Raw genomic sequence first — 20,994 nt, forward strand, 5'->3', positions numbered from 1 at the left:
GAGATTAATTTGAAGTATCATTGCTCATAAAAGAGGATTTCCTCGCTTTATACGTCTATGTGGCAGAATCACCACCATCGGCTCATAAAGTAGGAGAGGCAGGTGTGTGAGTTGGTGGGGATTTGTGGGCAATAATTTTAATATTTTATGAGGATGGTAGGGGGGAGATTGTGACAACTTAGGTGACAAGGAGGATTTCTCCTATGAGGCAAGGATACGCCATTAATAATATATATATATATATTAATATATATATTAATATATATATATATATATATATAATATATATATAATATACCTATATATATATATACATATATATATCATAATTACTGTGTATGCATTGTCAGTAAGAGGGGATTTCGCTCTTGATGCCTCTGTGGCACAATCGCCTACGCATCTCTCATAAGTAGGAGAGAGAGAGTAATGAGTTTGGTGGGATTTGTGGCCTAATTTATGAGGATGGTGGAGATTGTAGTCACCCGATAGAGGCGACAATGAAGGGAAATCCCTCCTTCGAGCAAGGATACCCATTAATCTCATATATATACTATATATTTATATTATATATATACTAATATATATATAATATATATATATATAAATATATATATATATGAGAAAAATGGGGTATGCATTGGTGCGCAAAGCAGCAAAATGTTATGCTTGGTAGCTGATGTGACATAATGCTTGCTCCGCACCTCATGTCAAATGTTTGCATTACCAGCACCATGCACAGCATCAACGCCATGTAAATGTCGGTCCCCCATTTGACGAATGAAGGTGATCTGTGCCAACTCACGTTAGCCAAGGCACAAAATTTGTGCTAATGGTACAAGTATACCCATATTTTCCCGTCTCGTTCTCTCTCTATCTCTCTCTCTCTCTCTCTATATATAGATATATATATATATATATATATATATATATCTAATTATATATATATATATATATATATAATATATATAATATATATGAGAAATGTTTTGCCATAAGGAAGACACATTAGAGTTCGCCACTTAGGAGCGGTCTAAAATCACATATATTGCCTAATTTTTTTTGTGATCCGGCTCCGTTATGAATTTGATATACACGTTCTTGAAACCCAAACACACGCATTTTTGGGGTGCCTGTTATGTTTTAACCGCTCTCCACTGCACCAGGAATTTTATGATTTAAAATGAATAGAACTTTTTTGGGCATGGCTCAATGAAGGGTCAAAACATACAGTTCCCCCACAAAATTGATGTGTATTGGGTTTAAGAACATGGTTAGATCAAGTTCAACGGAGGCGGATTCACAAAAAAATTTAAGGAATGATCGTGATAATAGAGCCGCGTCCTTAGGTGGAAATCTAAAGGGTCCCTTAAGGGAAACAATTATGCCTCTCTCTCGTCTCTCGTCTCTCTATATACAAATATAATATATATATATATATATATATATTATATATATATATATAATATATATATATTATATATATATATATATATAATATATTATATATATATTACATAATATATAATAATTATATATATTATATATATTAATATATATATAATATAGTTAGTGAAGAAAGTGAATCTAAAGTGACACCCTAGGCTTCCCACCTAAGGAGCGGCCGCTAAGACTCAGCATCAAAATTTCCTCATTTTTTTTTCGATCCGTTCCGTTGAACTTGATTCTACACGTTCTTTCTTTGAACGGTCCAACACACGCAATTTTGGGTATGAACCTGTGTGTTATTTGACATTGTTGAGCAGTGCAAATTTCTATTCATCTGCGAAACCCGGTAAAGTTGCAGGCGAGTGGATAAAGGTGCAAAACACCAACGGAGTTCAGCCGCAAAATTGGAGTGTTTGGGTTTAAGAACAAGTAGAATAGATTCAAGTTTGCAATGAGCGGATCGCGTAAGTTGTTTTTGTAAAATGATGTGATTCTAAGTCGGCGTCGGCTTTAGGCTGGGAGGCTAGGGTGTACCACCTTAGATTCACTTGGCCATATATAATATATATATATATTATAAACATATATATATTATATTATATATTTATATAAATATATATATATATAGTATATATATATATATATATATTATATATATATATATGGGAGAAGGGTTCCTAACGTGATACCATTAGATAATCATCTAAGAAGCGCGGTCTAAAATGCACATGATGCGAGCTACATTGTGGATGACGCGAGCTCATTGAACTTGATTTACATGTTTCTAACAAACCCAACATAACCATGTTCGGGAGGTGGAACCCGTGTTGGGTGAGCCAGTCGTTGTTTGACCCCTTACATCGCACTCGTATCATTTTAATGGTTTCGAATGAAATAGAACCTTTTCAAGATGACTACGGACGGAGAGTCAAACGAACGATGGTTCACGGGCTCAAACTTGGTGTGTTGGAGTTTTAGAATATGTAGATCCAAGTTGCAATGGAACAGATATCGACAAAATTAGTTAATCGCATAGAAATGATTTTAAGCCGTGTACCTTAGATGATTATCTATAGGAGTCCTTAGGAAACTTTTCGGCATATGATTATATAATATATATATATTATTTATATAAATTATATATATATAATATACACTATATATACCTATATATATATATATATATATATATATTTAGAAGTGTCGCAAGAGATGTCCGACAAGGACGTAGGTATGGGAAGTGCAAGACAAAGGTAAGGGAGCCCAAATGAAGTTTTAGTCTAACCTAGGACTCGAGTCATTTGAGAATTAGGTTTACCGCTCTTTTCCTAATGTAGCCAAGTCAGCAGATAATCATACATACACATAGACGGCAATATTTGCATCTATAAAATTCAGTGCAGGTAAAACTCACGCACATTTTCAAGCAAAATTGCACTTAACGTAGCAACTGTTTCTCAACAACACAGATGATAGTCAAAACTACAAATAAAACTGTGTATACAATATTATTTGTACCACTGAATTCACTCATAGACAAAAATATTTCATTTAACTAAAAAGGTCATTTTTCAAAGGGTAACTAGCAGTCTCCAATTTATGATTAGTGTTTGACATAAAAAGTGAAAAAAGAAGCCCAATAAGGGTTTCAAGAAAGAAGGTAAAACCTTTTGTTAGTAATAAAATTGTTTTCCAGTACATAAAGAAGATACGTAGGTGACTGATGCTTTTCAAGTGAAAGTTATTCATAACCATACTTCTCTGAACTGTGACCTATGAACAGTACATTTCTTTCTAATTATTGCCAGAAGGCGGAAATTACAACAAGAAGTATATGTTTATCCCATTGAATCTTTACAAAATAAACATTGACCAACTATGATGAGAACATGGAGCAAATAGAGAGGGTGTTTTGGGGATAAATGTCTCCTCTTTGAGCCAGCTTCGATCAAAGTTGAGCTAGACTGAAGCTGATAAATGATTAATTAAGTTCCAGACTAACCTAAGCAGTGATCAAAGTTTAGATTTTGCTAACCGTTCGAATAATCTGTACTGTTCTTCCTTCGAAATGCCAGGACTGAATTGTTGAAGATCCTGGATGAAAGCACTGGCCTCATCTTTCCTTCCCTGCTTACAATACCCATCAACAATTGCATTTGTCTGTACTCTAGCTTGGCTTGCATCCAGTTTTGATCATGTTACTAATCATGTTAATGGCTTCTACAAACATTGAATTGGACACATAGTTGCATCCAGTTTTGATCATGTTACTAATCATGTTAATGGCTTCTACAAACATTGAATTGGACACATAGCTTGAAACAATGGTATTATACGTCACAACATCTGACCTAAGTCCTGAATTGTGTGAAGCTCTGTGAAAACCCTCGAGGTGTCCGACATCCTTAGCAATGAGTAATTGCAAAACCAAGCATGATTGCATAACCTGTATCTTTGTTGTGAAATACAGGACCAAGCTATGTTAAGGCAAAGAATGATTGCGTTTCTGACTAACCTTAGCAGTGACCAAATGTAGATTTTGCTAACCGTTCCGATAACCTGCATACTTCTTCATTTGAAATGCCAGGACTGAGTTGTTGAAGGTTCTGGATGAAGACACTGGCCTCATCTTTCCTCCCCTGCTTACAATACCCATCAACTATGGCATTGTACGTACTCTCATTTGGCTTGCAACCATTTTTAGTCATGTTACTGATCATGTCAATGGCTTCCACAAACATTGAATTTGTCACATAACTTGAAACAATGGTATTATATGTCACAATATCCGGCCTGAGCCCTGAATTGTGAAGCTCTGTGAAAATCCTCGAGGCATCCAACATCCTTCCCTGCCTCCCGTAAGCATTAATAACAGAATTATAAGAATAAAGATCAGGTTTTATGCCCCTTTCCTTTATTTCTCTTAGTATCTCCTCTGATCTTTTGAAATCTCCTAAACGACCGTGCATATCAATCAAAGCGTTGTATGTAGTTAAGCTCGGAGTGAAGTCAGTTTCCCTCATAAACTTGAGGATGGCATTTACTTTCTCAATCATCTGCCTCCTCCCATAGATTGAAACCGTGGCATTCAGAGTAGTTATATCAAGGGAGCACCCTCTCTTCCTCAATTCAAAGAAAGCTTTCTCTGTTTCATTTAAAAGATTACTCTTGCTGTTTACTAACACGAGCGTCTTCAAAAGGATATTGTGTGGTTCAATAACTCCATCATAGATGTCCTCAGCGAGAGAAGACATTCTACCGAGCTCCCTACCATTGGCATAAGCATGCAGCAATGAGCAATAAGTAAGCTCATTTGTCTTACAACGGCATTATGAAGTGAAAATCAACTCATTTTTTGAAATATAAATCCAAATAACTCACTAAAATCATACTCATAAACAAGGTATGGGTAGTGTAAGACACAGGTAAGGGAGCCCAAATGAAGTCTCAGTGTAACCTAGGACTCAAGTCATTTGAGAATTAGGCCCCCCGCTCTTTTCCTAGTGTAGCCAATGTTGGGGAATTTTAGACTCTATTACGATCTGCGCAACTTGGAAACCAGCCCACAATCAACAAGATATAAAATAATCACAATCAAGAAAAAAGAATACCGAGATTTACGTGGTTTGATGGACCAACTTCGACTTACGTCCACGGGGCAACATTACGAGAAATCCACTATGTATCAGAGTGAACTACAAGAGGAACCACTCAACTCTCGCCTCTCAATCTCTCAATCTCACATATATAATCAACTCTCATATTCTCCCCAAAGCCCTCTCCTTACAATCTTTTGAACGGATAAAGACTGCGAAACCCTCTCCCAATGATGTAATCTTTTGCACGGACAAAGACTACGCCATCACCTCTCGCACAATATTCTTGAATGAGGCTATGTCCTCTGCTAACCCTAGATTACAAGAATATTGGCTCTCTCTCATCTGCTTGGTTTTTCCTCCAACAATAGAAGAATATATATAGGTAACCAAAATTCTATCTCTAACTGAAGTTCCTAATTAGAATAGGATTCAAACTCTTAATCATGATGAGACTCAATCTCCTAATCATGATAGATCTCTAACCCTATCTAATTCTCATGAAGGTATATAAAGAATCAAAGACACAATCCTAACAGCCAAGTCAGCAGATAATCATACATACAAATAGATGACAATATTTGCATCTATAAAATTCAGTGCAGGTGAAACTCATGCACATTGTCAAGCAAAATTGCACTTAACATAGCAACTGTTTCTCAACAACACAGATGATAGTCCAAACTACAAATAAAACTGTATGTACAATATTATTTGTATCACTAAATTCACTCATAGACAAAAATATTTCATTTAACTAAAAAGGTCATTTATCTAAGGGTAACCAGCAGTCTCCAATTTATGATAAATGTTTGACATAAAAAGTGAAAAACAGAAGCCCAATAAGGGTTTCAAGAAAGAAGGTAAAACCTTTTGTAAGTAATAAAATTGTTTTCCACATAAAGAAGATACGTAGGTGACTGATGCTTTTCAAGTAAAAGTAATTCATAACCATACTTCTCTGAATTGTGACCTATGAACAGTACATTTCTTTCTAATTATTGCCAGAAGGCGGAAGTTACAACAAGAAGTATATGTTTATCCCATTGTATCTTTACAAAATAAACATTGACCAACTATGATGAGAACATGGAGCAAATAGAGAGGGTGTTTTGGGGATAAATGTCTCCTCTTTGAGCCAGCTTTTGATCAAAGTTGAGCTAGACGGAAGCTAATAAATGATTAATTAAGTTCCAGACTAACCTAGGCAGTGATCAAAGTTTAGATTTTGCTAACCGTTCGAATAATCTGTACTGTTCTTCCTTCTAAATGCCAGGACTGAATTGTTGAAGATCCTGGATGAAAGCACTGGCCTCATCTTTTCTTCCCTGCTTACAATACCCATCAACAATTGCATTTGTCTGTACTCTAGCTTGGCTTGCATCCAGTTTTGATCATGTTACTAATCATGTTAATGGCTTCTACAAACATTGAATTGGACACATAGTTGCATCCAGTTTTGATCATGTTACTAATCATGTTAATGGCTTCTACAAACATTGAATTGGACACATAGGTTGAAACAATGGTATTATACGTCACAACATCTGGCCTAAGTCCTGAATTGTGTGAAGCTCTGTGAAAACCCTCGAGGTGTCCGACATCGTTAGCAATGAGTAATTGCAAAACCAAGCAATGATTGCATAACCTGTATCTTTGTTGTGAAATACAGGACCAAGCTATGTTAAGGCAAAGAATGATTGCGTTTCTGACTAACCTTAGCAGTGACCAAATGTAGATTTTGCTAACCGTTCCGATAACCTGCATACTTCTTCATTTGAAATGCCAGGACTGAGTTGTTGAAGGTTCTGGATGAAGACACTGGCCTCATCTTTCCTCCCCTGCTTACAATACCCATCAACTATGGCATTGTACGTACTCTCATTTGGCTTGCAACCATTTTTAGTCATGTTACTGATCATGTCAATGGCTTCCACAAACATTGAATTTGTCACATAACTTGAAACAATGGTATTATATGTCACAATATCCGGCCTGAGCCCTGAATTGTGAAGCTCTGTGAAAATCCTCGAGGCATCCAACATCCTTCCCTGCCTCCCGTAAGCATTAATAACAGAATTATAAGAATAAAGATCAGGTTTTATGCCCCTTTCCTTTATTTCTCTTAGTATCTCCTCTGATCTTTTGAAATCTCCTAAACGACCGTGCATATCAATCAAGGCGTTGTATGTAGTTAAGCTCGGAGTGAAGTCATTTTCCCTCATAAACTTGAGGATGGCATTCACTTTCTCAATCATCTGCCTCCTCCCATAGATTGAAACCATGGCATTCAGAGTAGTTATATCAAGGGAGCACCCTCTCCTCCTCAATTCAAAGAAAGCTTTCTCTGTTTCATTTAAAAGATTACTCTTGCTGTTTACTAACACGAGCGTCTTCAAAAGGATATTGTGTGGTTCAATAACTCCATCATAGATGTCCTCAGCGAGAGAAGACATTCTACCGAGCTCCCTACCATTGGCATAAGCATGCAGCAATGAGCAATAAGTAAGCTCATTTGTCTTACAACGGCATTATGAAGTGAAAGCTTGCTCCCAAAGTCCTCCACGCGCGAGTGCAGCTAGAACAGCATTATAAGTAGAAAGATCAGGCCCGATTCCTGCGGCAAGCATCCTCTTATATATCTCCATAGCTTCATCAAGCAATCCACATCGACTATATGCACCGATCAAAGTATTATAAGTATCTCTCTCCGGCACAAACCCAGCCTTCTTCATCTCCTTGAAAACCCAAGATACCTCTGACACCATTCCACTCTGGCCAAAAACAGACAACAAGGAATTCCATGTGACGATATCCGGGGTAAATCCACTCCTGGTGAGCTTTTCAAACACGTTGGTCATCTCAGCAAACCTCCCTCTATTTCCATGCATCTTTATCAGAGCATTATAAGTACACAAATTAGGCCTACACCCTCTCTTCTCCATCTCCTCCCAAATCTTCATCACAAACTCATCCTTACCCGCCTTCTCAAACTCCGACAACAACGTGGTATAAGTGAAAACATCGGGCTTTATCCCCTTCGCCTCCATCTCCTCCTTCATCTCCATGGCTTCCTCCAAATTCCCATCCTTGGCAAACGCGGATATCAAAGAATTATAGGTCACAACACTCGGCGGAAACCCATTCTCCTCCATCACTCTAAGCACCCCCTTGGCCTCCTTATGCCTCCTCGACTTCCCGTAGACATCAAGGAGCGCGTTATACGTCACTTTATCCGGAACAACCCCCTTCCTCTTCATCTCCTCGAAAATCTCCGTGGCCTCCTCAAACAAAGACCCTCCCTTACAGCAGCTAATCAGAGTGTTGTAGGTGTACTCGTCGGGCTCAATCCCCTCCCTCTTCATGGAATCGACGAGCGCGACGATCTCGGCCCACGGGGCAAAGAGCTTACCGTGAGCATCAAGGACCACGTTGTACGTCCGCAGCGTGGGCCGGACGCCCTCGTCGACCATCTCGCTGAAGACGTCGACGGCCTTGCGGAACTTGCTGCTGCGGACGTAGCGGAGATGAGGAGGATGGCGTAGACGTCGGGGGCGGAGCCGAGGTGGCTCGAGGGAGCGGATGAGGGGAGACGGCGTCGGGGAGCGGTTGTTGCGGGAGAGGATGCGGATGGCGACGGGAGGAGGCGGGGGAGGAGGAGAGGAGGAAGTCGCCGTGGGGGGAGCGGGCCCAGCGGAGGAGGGAGAGGGCGAGAGAGGGGCGGCGGTGGTGGTGGAGGGCGGAGAGGAGGGAGAGGAGGTCGGAGGGGAGGGAGGGGAGGGGGAGGGAGGACAAGAGCTCGGGAGGGAGGGGGACGACGGGGGCGAGGAGAGGATGGAATTGAGGAGGCGGTGGGGCGGAGGGAGGTGTGAGGGGGGAGAGACCAGGGTTTGCCGCGGTTGGGGTCGCGGAAGCGGCGATGCGAGGGGCTCGGTCGAGGGGGAGGAGGAGGGGGAGGAGGAGGTCATGGGGGTTTTGGGCAGGGGAGGGGGAGGCGATCGATAGGAGGGGAGGGGATGGGGGTGAAAGAAGGGCTTGGACGGGGGAGGCGGGGGAGCGAGAGGGAGGGGGAGGGAGAGTTTTTCTGACATTTTCTCTGGTGGGGTTCAGGGAGAGAGAGGGCGAAAGGGAAGGGGAGGGGTTGGCTTCGGGGGTTTTGAGGGGGATAAGGACTCCTGGTGGGGGGGAGCGAGAGGAGGCCAGGGGATTTTGTCAGCGTTGATTTTGGGTGGAGAGGGTAAAATCAATCGCGGATCAATTTGTATTTAAGTGTCGCGATTTTAACGGCAGAAAAATTTAGAATATTTATGCGTCGCGAAACACAACACAAGGTATTTTGTGGAATCTATGTGCCATTTGATTTTATAGATATTTACTTAAACAATAATCATAATAAATGGAAAAACTCACAGTGTTTTCAACAGTAATCATGAACAAAAAATTTGAGGTGTTCATCTCATAGTGACAAACTTGTTCTCTCTCATAGGGGTGACATGATGAGGAATTTTGCTTATGGATCCATATAATTTGAGGGCTCTTAAGTTGAAAATTTGGTGTCTGTCAATGGGTATGAGGGATTATCAACGGGTTATTTGGTTTTATTCTTACGGAAGGAAGATGTTAAATTTTAAATGAGATCCATATTGTTTAAAAGGAACTACCGAGGAGGGATCGCTAAGTCTGAGTGGAATTGTGAGTTGAAAATAAATAAAGATTAATGACCATAAATTTAATAATCAATTGGTAAACTTAACAGTATTCTAAACTTAACAATCAACTAATAAACTTAACAACTAATATTTAAATTTAACATGTGCTATATAAATTTAACATTTGTGATATAAACGTAACATATAATGAGTAAATTTAACCTCTGATTGCTAAGATTCAAGCTGATCCTTCACAGTTTAGAATGAACCTATACAATTACTTATTTGACTTTCCAAGCACCAACTCAAAATAAATTCCACATAACCTTCAAATGCAAAACCAACAAGTAAAAGTTAACAAATAGATATTAAATATATGAATTAGTAGAGAATTGTAATAGACATATATTAACGATATCAATTACTTGTTAAGTTTAATAGAAAACCAACAAGTATGTTTTTATCTTCACATAAAAGCTTGCTTTTTCAGAGAAAAAAAACATCCACTAATAATTTTTCAAACAAGCTTTAAAAAAATTTAAAAATTGCAAATAAATCATGAAAATTTTGAAATTTCAGAAATCACAAATAAACCATAAAAATTTTGCAAACAGATGCTTGAAAATTTTTTAAATTGCAAATAACTCTATAAACTTTTGCAAATAGATCCTAAGAGTTTCAAAAACTTCAAATATGCCCCTTAAAATCAATAGCTAATTCATATATTTAACATCTATCTATTAAAGAAATTGGGATTTTCTCAATGCTATTATGTTGAAATTGGGGTTCAACGAACAATGACTCAATTTAATCATGAAATACATCACCTCTGTATCCTTTTCAGTCCTCCTTAATGGATCTCCCTCTTGAACCTTCTTCCCCACAAGAGGACTTCGACGAGGAGATCCCCTCTCCCCTTATTTATTTCTCATATGTGTTGAGGGTCTTTTAGGTTTATTGAAAAAAATCAGAGAATATGAAACAAATCTCCAGAGCCTTTGCCAGCAGAGAGGTCTAACAATATCTCACTTATTTTTTGCAGATGATAGTCTCCTATTCTTCAAAGCGAAAAGGGAAGAGTGCCTAGTTCTCAAATCAATTTTACAGGAGTGCGAGGAGGCCTAGGGTCAATTGATCAACCTCGACCAGTCAGTAGTCTATTTTAGCGGGAACACTCGACCACCCGAGAGAGTGATGGTGGAGGAAATATTGTGGGTGCATATTGTCACAAGGCATGAAAAATATTTAGATCTACCAATGTTATGATAATGATTCACCAAATGTTAATCCACCTTTTGAAGCCGACACGTGCCCCGTCCATGACTAATAATACACGACTACTAGAGTCCAGGCGACTCGAGCAGCCCCTGCATGCGACGCAACAGGCCGACTAAAAAGGCAGTACTTGTCGCCCAACTCACCAGATGATAGTCTCCTATTCTTCAAAGCGAAAAGGGAAGAGTGCCTAGTTCTCAAATCAATTTTACAGGAGTGCGAGGAGGCCTAGGGTCAATTGATCAATCTCGACAAGTCAGTAGTCTATTTTAGCGGGAACACTCGACCACACGAGAGAGTGATGGTGGAGGAAATATTGAGGGTGCATATTGTCACAAGGCATGAAAAATATTTAGATCTACCAATGTTATGATAATGATTCACCAAATGTTAATCCACCTTTTGAGGGACACGTGCCCCGTCCATGACTAATAATACACGGCTACTAGAGTCCAGGCGACTCGAGAAGCCCCTACATGCGACGCAACAGGCCGACTAAAAAGGCAGTACTTGTCGCCCAACTCACCAGATGATAGTCTCCTATTCTTCAAAGAGAAAAGGGAAGAGTGCCTAGTTCTCAAATCAATTTTATAGGAGTGCGAGGAGGCCTAGGGTCAATTGATCAACCTCGACAAGTCAGTAGTCTATTTTAGCGGGAACACTCGACCACCCGATAGAGTGATGGTGGAGGAAATATTGAGGGTGCATATTGTCACAAGGCATGAAAAATATTTAGATCTACCAATGTTATGATAATGATTCACCAAATGTTAATCCACCTTTTGAGGCTGACACGTGCCCCGTCCATGACTAATAATACACGACTACTAGAGTCCAGGCGACTCGAGCAGCCCCTGCATGCGACGCAACAGGCCGACTAAAAAGACAGTACTTGTCGCCCAACTCACCAGATGATAGTCTCCTATTCTTCAAAGCGAAAAGGGAAGAGTGCCTAGTTCTCAAATCAATTTTACAGGAGTGCGAGGAGGCCTAGGGTCAATTGATCAACCTCGACAAGTCAGTAGTCTATTTTAGCGGGAACACTCGACCACCCGAGAGAGTGATGGTGGAGGAAATATTGTGGGTGCATATTGTCACAAGGCATGAAAAATATTAAGATCTACCAATGTTATGATAATGATTCACCAAATGTTAATCCACCTTTTGAGGCCGACACGTGCCCCGTCCATGACTAAAAATACATGACTACTAGAGTCCAGGCGACTCGAGCAGCCCCTACGTCCGACGCAACAGGCCGACTAAAAAGGCAGTACTTGTCGCCCAACTCACCAGATGATAGTCTCCTATTCTTCAAAGCGAAAAGGGAAGAGTGCCTAGTTCTAAAATTAATTTTACAGGAGTGCGAGGAGGAAACATATATATACGTATTTACAAGTCATATCTCAATTTTCATATTCACGAAAATACAAGTTTTTTGAACACTTTTCAAAAACAGGGAGTTTTCACAAACGAAAATTGATTTTTCAAAAATTCCTTTTCAAACATGTTTATTTCATCATTTAGAAACTTTTCCCAAAGTTTTACTATTTTTGGAATTGATTTGATATTTTTAATGTATTTTTAAAATCAGCCCAAAAACCTGTCATATGCCATATATCAGTTTGCGGTCGACCGCCACAGTCGACCGCCAGCGGTTATTTTTTATAGTATATACTTTTATCCGTGAATCCATCAGAGACTTTTGCGGTCGACCGTCGCGGTCGACCGCCAGCCTTTAATTCCTATGCTCAGCCTTTTTGTGCCTCGCGGTCGACTGCGAGATTCCGCCCCCCCCCCGCCGATCTCATAATTGCTTTCAAACGGCTATTTTTTGACTTGACTTTCTGGGGCTGTTTTGGTCTCTTCAAGTTTGTTTTGGCTGATATTTTGAGTGGGTATAAATACCCCATTGTTGCTCTCTTTCAAATAACCAAGTTTTGTTTTACAGTGAAGTTTTAACAAAAATCTTCAGTATGTTTAAAGAGCTGTTTAAGCTGTTTCTGATCATCTACTTTAAAAGAAGTCTGCTACTACAAGAAGAGGCTTTTCATTTTAACTGAGGATTCCATCCTCATCATCCTCTACTGTTCTTCTTGTTTATTGAGAAGTTTTCCTAACTCATCTTTTTCATATAGCTTATAATTTCATTTTCATATCTTAGCTATATTTTTGAGTTACATATTTTTTCATTCACTGTTATCACACACACAATATTGAGCTTAATATCTTCATACTATATAGTGTGGGTTGTGGGGTGTGATTTAGTGAGTGTGAGCTTTATTTGCGTTCTCATTTGTTGTTGAGAACAAACCATTATATTTAATATTTATTTGTGAGTATCACTTATAATACACTTGTACACCGAGAGAAGTGTGAGGCGAGAGTGGGGGTCGAATCCAATAGGAGTGGCGTCGGTTGACGAACCTAGGGAGAGGTTGTATTCGAGCACTTGAGGAGGAGGACACGGGCTAGATTTCTACACTTAGTGTGTGAAGTGTGATTGCATAGTGTGAGAGTTTTTGGTAAGCTTGTAAATCGAGTGTGTAGAAGTTTCGGCTTCCAAACCGGATTGTGATAGTGGAGATCTCCTCGAGGTGAGGAGCGGGGACGTAGGTCGTGGTGACCGAACCTCGTAAACATATCGTTTGTTTGTGTTTTGCTTAGCATAATTTTTATTTGTGCTTATTCATATCTTTTTTGTTCATATCTATCTTATATCATTCGTGCAAGAACAAATTAATCAATATTATTTTAATTGGTTTTTAATCGGGATTGGATTAGCATAAGACCCTAATCACCCCCCCTCTAGGGTCTAACAATTGGTATCAGAGCTTGGTGCTTTTTGATTTAAGGACTAATCGCCTTGAGTTAAAGATCCAAGTTATTATTTTTGTGCTAATCTAGTGTTGATTGCTCTTTGTTTCTTGCATATAATCATTATGGATATGTATGATGCATCTAGTCTAGGTTATGCTATTAATGTTGCACCTCATTTGGATATTTTCCCCTATGCTCAATGACGTGTTAGATTCAAACTTTTTATTCAATCTAAACAATTCGATTTATGGGAAATTATTGAGGATGCTTATATTGCTCCGATTTTGGAAAAATCCAAATGGAGTAAAAATGATAAAATATTATTTAATATGAACAAGCGTTTGTTAGAATATTTGCTTAATGCTTTTCACTCTTCTTTTTCTAATAAATTGGCTAATTTTGATAGTGCTTACGTCTTATGGAAATTTATTGAAGCATATGAAGGGGACTTGGAGGCTATTCAACAAGCATTAGAAAATCCCACTTTGAGTTCTAAAGAAGCCTCATCTCCATATACAATACCACTAGGTGATAACCCTAGTGAGGTATGCGAGCTTGATAACGATGATATTATTACTTTTGTTGAGCTTGCTCTTGAGTTTGAAAAATTACACAATTGCTATATTGATGTAAAGAGTAAGTATGTAAATATGAAATCCACTCATGAAACACTAGCCACTAAGTTTAATTTTATTACAAATGAAAATATAATTCTTAAAGAATGCAATGAAAATTTGAGAATTGAAAATGCTAGTTTGCTTCATGAAAAACGTGATGCCATGTTAGAAGTAGATAAGTTAAAATTTATGATGAAAAATCTTGTTTATCCTACTTCTAGTAGCAATGCTTGTATGCACGATGATGAGTTGAATCAAATGAGAAAACGTATATCTACCTTAGATTCAACACTAAACACTTGTATTGCTAATAATAAAAAGCTTATGGACTTGTGTACAAAATACAATGTTAATTCTTCTAAGAAACCTATTCACTATGCACACATGTATGACAAAATTCACAAATGTTCTATTTACGGTCTTAAAGGCCATTTAGCCTAATTTTATCATAATGCACAAAAAATTGACAAACCTATTCATGATTGTGCATCCCATCAAGCTTCTTCATCTCATACACATGTACACACACATAGTGTAAATCATAAACATGCTCATGTGTATAAATGTGATTATTGTGGTCGTTTTGGTCATTTGGCCATGTTTTGTTTCGATTTGAAAAGAAATTCTCGTTTGCAAAATAATTACAAAGAAAAATCTATTTTTGCAAATGAACCACGTGCATTTTATTTCGGTCAACGCAAACCATTCAAACCTCTACATTGCACAAATTGCAATCGTATGGGTCATGTTTGCGATTTTTGTTTTGACCGTATCGGTGCACAAAATACGCCCAAACGGGTTCATAACCCTAGGGCATTGGATTTACATAATCGGGGTCATGTCCCAAATTTGAGTGGTACCAAAATGATTTGGGTACCAAAATGAGTTTTGAAACTATCGTTGTGATTTTTTTATAGTTGTTTTTGAATTTTAATGATGATTTAGTTTTTATTAAGCTAAAATAAAATAATTTCATGATTTAAATAGCTAAGAACTTCTTATATATTCTTATATATAAATAATAAACATAAAACAAATTTTTATTCAAGTCTAGATTGCATATTTCTCAAAATCCAGTTTTTAAAAATTACCTATGCTTTTATTTTTCTCGCGGTCGACCACCACGGTCGACCGTCAAAGTTTCTGGAAGTTGTTACGGTCGACCGTCGTGGTCGACCGTAAGAATTTTTTCTGCGTCGATTTTGTTTTGACTTCGGGTTTCAGTTTTATTTGGTTACTTTTTCTAAACCCGAATCAACCATCACCTTTGATCTCATTTCTAATCAGATCCTAGCCGTTCCTTCATCTCCTCTTATGATCCAACTTCTTTCTTCTTCTTCATTTCGAAAATTTCCCCCCAAATCAAAGTTCTTCCCTCGGTCGCCCGCAGCTTCTCTTCGGTCGACCGCGACCATCCTTTCATAAAATTTCGTGTTGGAAATTTGCTAGGTAATCTCTCATCTTTTAATTTCTTTTCTTGCTCTAGAGTTTCAACATTTCAATTCTAAGGTTTTGGTTTAGGGTTTGTTCATTTGTACTTATTGTGCTCTATTTTCATTTCCAGGGTTTTATATTTCTGTCTAATTTCATTCAAACCCTAATTGATCATATCTGTCACAATGCCTCCAAAGAAAAGATCTAAGCCTGAGTCTGCTTCCTCATCTTCCATTGCCTCCCACTATGAGGATTATCTTCTGTTCAAACCCCTTATTAAGAAATATAGGGAACTGTGTAAACTAAAAATCTTGCCTACTCGATATATCAAATATGAGGAACTAGCCATATATGATATTCATGATATTCTGTATGCTGTTGGTTTGCATAAGCTGCTAGACGTGGAACGTAAAGTTCCTTATTACCCATTCCTTGTCTATTTATTTTATGCAAACCTATCTGTCACCACTTCTGCCGATGGTATTCAAACCATCTCCACATCTATTAAGAACATTCAAATCTCCTTTTCTGCCGACGAACTTGCGGTAATCCTTAAGATTCCAACAAGTGACGTTGAGCTTATGTCTATCGATCACACAGATCAGGCTATGAATGATATCTTGTTTAAGCCCGGTTGCACCTATCCTATGAACAACAAATCACTCAATCCCACTGCTAAAATCATTGCTCGTATTGTTGCTCATAATCTCATTCCCAAAACCGATAGCTTTGATCATTTTGCCCCTGATAAGGTTAATGCTGTTTATGCCATTTTTGCCATTTTTGCCAAAATAAAAGTGAATTGGGCAAATGTTTTTCTTAAGAACATGGGATGCAAGCATTACAAATTTCTTCCTTTTGGCAGCTTCGGCAAATGTTTTTCTTAAGAACATGGGATGCAAGCATTACAAATTTCTTCCTTTTGGCAGCTTCATCACCCTCATTCTTCAACACTTCGGTGTTGCTCTAACCAATGAACCCAAAGTTGATCCGGGTAAGGAATACTTTGATAGAGTCTCTCTCTCTCCCGTATGCAACTTTCTGATTCCTTATCTGATCCTGCTAAACCATCATCTTCCCATTCTCGGTCTAGAGCTTCCACCCCCTCCACTTCTGATATCTGTGCCCGATTGGATCGTCTTGAGACTCAGGTCTCAACTATTCAGAGGGACGTTAGGACTATTCTATCTTATCAGCGTCTGTCTCTTGGGATTCCAGATCACTCTTCCAGCTCTGACTCTGATTCAGGTGAGGGTTCTGAAGGAGGATCTGCTTCTGGCTCTGGTTCGGGATCTGGCTCTGGCCATGCTTCTGATGATGGTGGAGATTGATTCTTGGATTTTATGCTTATGGTGATGTTTATGTTTTGGTGAAAGAAAACTTGATACTTATGTTTTATTTTGAGTTGTAATAACTCTATGGTTTGTGTGGAAAACTATGTGTTATTATGGAACAAATTATGTATGGTTTGTGTGGTAAACAATATAGTTTTGTGGGACTAATTTGGTTTATTGTGGTTATGTTTATCATGAACAATGTATGGTGAAAACAATATTTTATGCCTTGTTTTGTGAAAACAAATATGTGGTTTTGTGAAAACATGTTGCTAATGATGCTTTATGCTTGGATTGAACTTTAAATTTCAAATGTTTATGGATGTGTATGAATGATTATGATTATGATTATTTAGCTCCTATATAAGATCTTTATATGTCATTTATGCAAATTGACAGGGGGAGCTTTTGTGTCCATACACTTGGTTATTATCTGTGCTTGAATACAGGGGGAGCGTTGTTCCTATTTATTTTTTTTCCTTTTTGATGTTGTCAAAGGGGGAGAAAATCTACATATTGATATTCTGTATAATGTTTAATTCATATTGATGGAATATATGGTTTTTGAATTCATGTTAATATAGTTTATTCATGTTATATGTGGTTTATCAATATGTATTTCATATCTTTAAATAAATTGTTTGCCATCATCAAAAAGGAGGAGATTGTTGGCCCTATAGTTTTGATGATGATTTGTCAAACAATTTATCGCTAATCTATTCTCTAGTTTTTATTGTTTTGTTTTTCTCTTTACAGGTAATTCAACACACGATAATCAAGCATTAAAGATTCAAGTTCATGTGTGTGCATTCACCTAGGTATAAGTTTAGTTTGCCTACATATATCATATGTTTATATGTAAGCTCAATATATGTACACTTAACACAATTTTGACGTTTTCTATCATATAAACGATTTTTCTTCAAACTTCGTTACAATAGTTTTTATTTCATGTTTACAGCTCATTCACACTTATTTATATATATATAATATATACATGATATATATATACGTATTTACAAGTCATATCTCAATTTTCATATTCACGAAAATATAGGTTTTTTGAACACTTTTCAAAAACAGGGAGTTTTCACAAACGAAAATTGATTTTCCAAAAATTCCTTTTCAAACATGTTTATTTCATCATTTAGAAACTTTTCCCAAAGTTTTACTATTTTTGGAATTGATTTGATATTTTTAATGTATTTTCAAAACAGCCCAAAAACCCTGTCATATGCCATATATCAGTTTGCGGTCGACCGCCGCGGTCGACCGCCAGCGGTTATTTTTTATAGTCTGCATTTTTATGGCTCACGGTTGATCGTGAATCCATCAGAGACTTTTGCGGTCGACCGTCGCGGCCCCCCCCCAGCCTTTAATTCCTATGCTCAGCCTTTTTGTGCCTCGCGGTCGACCGCGAGATTTTCACGGTCGACCGCCGATCTCATAATTGCTTTCAAACGACTATTTTCTAATTTGAATTTCTGGGGCTGTTTTGATCTTTTCAAGTTTGTCTAGGCTGATATTTTGAGTGGGTATAAATACCCCATTGTTGCTCTCTTTCAAATAACCAAGTTTTGTTTTACAGTGAAGTTTTAATAAAAATCTTAAGTGTGTTTAAAGAGCTGTTTAAGTTGTTTCTGATCATCTGCTTTAAAAGAAGTCTGCTACTACAAGAAGGGGCTTTTCATTTCAACTGAGGATTCCATCCTCATCATCCTCTACTGTTCTTCTTGTTTATTGAGAAGTTTTCCTAACTCATCTTTTTCATATAGCTTATCATTTTATTTTCATATCTTAGCTATATTTTTGAGTTACATATCTTTTCATTCACTGTTATCACACACACAATATTGAGCTTAATATCTTCATACGATATAGTGTGGGTTATGGGGTGTGATTTAGTGAGTGTGAGCTTCATTTGCGTTCTCATTTGTTGTTGAGAACAAACCATTGTATTTAATCTTTATTTCTGAGTATCACTTGTAATACACTTGTACACCGAGAGAAGTGTGAGGCGAGAGACGGGGTCTAATCCAATAGGAGTGGTGTCGGTTGACGAGCCTAGGGAGAGGTTGCATCCGAGCACTTGAGGAGGAGGACACGGGCTAGATTCCTACACTTAGTGTGTGAAGTGTGATTGCATAGTGTGAGAGTTTTTGGTAAGCTTGTAACCCGAGTGTGTAGAAGTTCCGACTTCCAAACCGGATTGTGATAGTGGAGATCTCCTCGAGGTGAGGAGCGGGGACGTAGGTCATGGTGACCGAACCTCGTAAACATATCATTTGTTTGTGTTTTGCTTAGCGTAATTTTTATTTGTGCTTATTCATATCTTTCTTGCTCATATCTATCTTATATCATTCGTGCAAGAACAAATTAATCAATATTATTTTAATTGGCTTTTAATCGGGATTAGATTAGCATAAAACCCTAATCACCCCCCCTCTAGGGTCTAACAGCAACATGCCGACTAAAAAGGCAGTACTTGTCAGCCAACTCACTAGATCTGCCCTACGAGACTTGCACTCGGCCCACAGTTCTAGTTGACAACTCGTGTAGCCGACTAAAAAGGCGGTGTTTCTCCGCCCTCAAACAAACGAGTGAAAAGGTGGTATGCCCTCATATCTCCTACCGAGAGATGACTGCCCTTGCGTTAAATGCTATGTCAGAGTCATAATTACTCTAGCCCTTGTAGTCTTTATGACTCATTGGACCCAGTCACTAAGTGCCTGCTGTCATCCCCGTATTAAAACCTACCTGATTCATTCCTTTCAACATTCGACACTTGTGAAGTAGGTGATGACTGGGCCGCTAGCTGGACTCGACCAAAGTTACCTATTTACCCCTCTAGTCCACTATAAAAGGGAAACATACTGCTAAGATAAAGGGGGGCTAAGAATTTTCTTGCAACTCTAAGTCATTCTCTCCAGATATTTCCCCATTCACGATCAATTACTGACTTGATTGTCAGAGGAACAACTAGAGAACCCAATGCTGGCCTCTCACAAGTTCTTCACATGCAGAGAAGAACAGAGTAGAGCTAGTCATTTGAAGGAGCTTGAGGACCTAAACACCACCATAATCCACCCAAAAATCTTCTGTTTGATAACTGATATCAACAGTTTGGTGCTTACCATAGGGCCTCTCACTCTTCTTCGAGCAATTTATCTGGTTCTGAACGCCCTGGTCATTCTCTGCACCCACTTCCTGAATAACCATGCGTGGGCTTTGTCATTCAGGCCCAGTTGGAAGAATCCACTCAAAGGATCTCCAAGTCTTTCCAACAGCAGTTTGCTGCGTTCACCAATGAGCTTCTCAATTGAATTCCTCCCTAGCGACCCTCTTCATCGGTTGCTCCTCCCCCTTCAGTAGGCCAATCCTTTGCCATTCCTCCACCCCGGCGGGTCAGCCATTTATCCCTCATTTGCCTGGCCTCACCACGCATACTAGACATCAAGGAGACCACATTGAGTACGAGTCTCCCTTTCCTCGCCAGCAAACTCACTTCGCAGTTCCACCCCAACACTATTAGCAATATGAGGAAGCAACAGGGGAAAACCCTAGTTTCGGTCACGGCGACAGAGGATACATTGTAGGGGCGACATCACACGGCCCTATGCATCCTCATGCCACTACAGGCCCCTCGACCACCAATGTAGCGTCTGGTTATGACTGGACCTATTAGCCCTTAGCCAAGGCCATTGGGGGGGACTCTCCCCTCACCGATTCCATTATGAATGCCACATGTGAGTGATTCAAGATGCCGCGTGTAGAGAAACATAAGGGTGAGGGAGATCTAACTGAACATGCTCAAAGCTATTATGAT

At 38.7% G+C, this 20,994-nt stretch overlaps 1 protein-coding gene and 1 pseudogene across 1 annotated transcript; both read right to left on the minus strand.

The window, feature by feature from the left end:
* Positions 1-3,703: 3,703 nt before the first annotated feature.
* Positions 3,704-6,483, minus strand: LOC109827993 (pentatricopeptide repeat-containing protein At5g02860-like). Its single transcript, XM_020395016.1, has 2 exons — positions 6,279-6,483; positions 3,704-4,713 (listed from the first exon to the last, which is right to left on the minus strand). The coding sequence occupies exon 2, from the start codon at positions 4,698-4,700 to the stop codon at positions 3,963-3,965; it is 738 nt and encodes a 245-aa protein (XP_020250605.1). The 5' UTR covers positions 4,701-4,713; positions 6,279-6,483; the 3' UTR covers positions 3,704-3,962.
* Positions 6,484-6,495: 12 nt separating this feature from the next.
* Positions 6,496-9,133, minus strand: LOC109827992 (annotated as a pseudogene).
* Positions 9,134-20,994: the final 11,861 nt, after the last annotated feature.

Source organism: Asparagus officinalis, unplaced genomic scaffold (assembly GCF_001876935.1).
Source record: "Asparagus officinalis unplaced genomic scaffold, Aspof.V1 AsparagusV1_Un605, whole genome shotgun sequence".
NCBI classification, from domain to species: Eukaryota; Viridiplantae; Streptophyta; class Magnoliopsida; order Asparagales; family Asparagaceae; genus Asparagus; species Asparagus officinalis.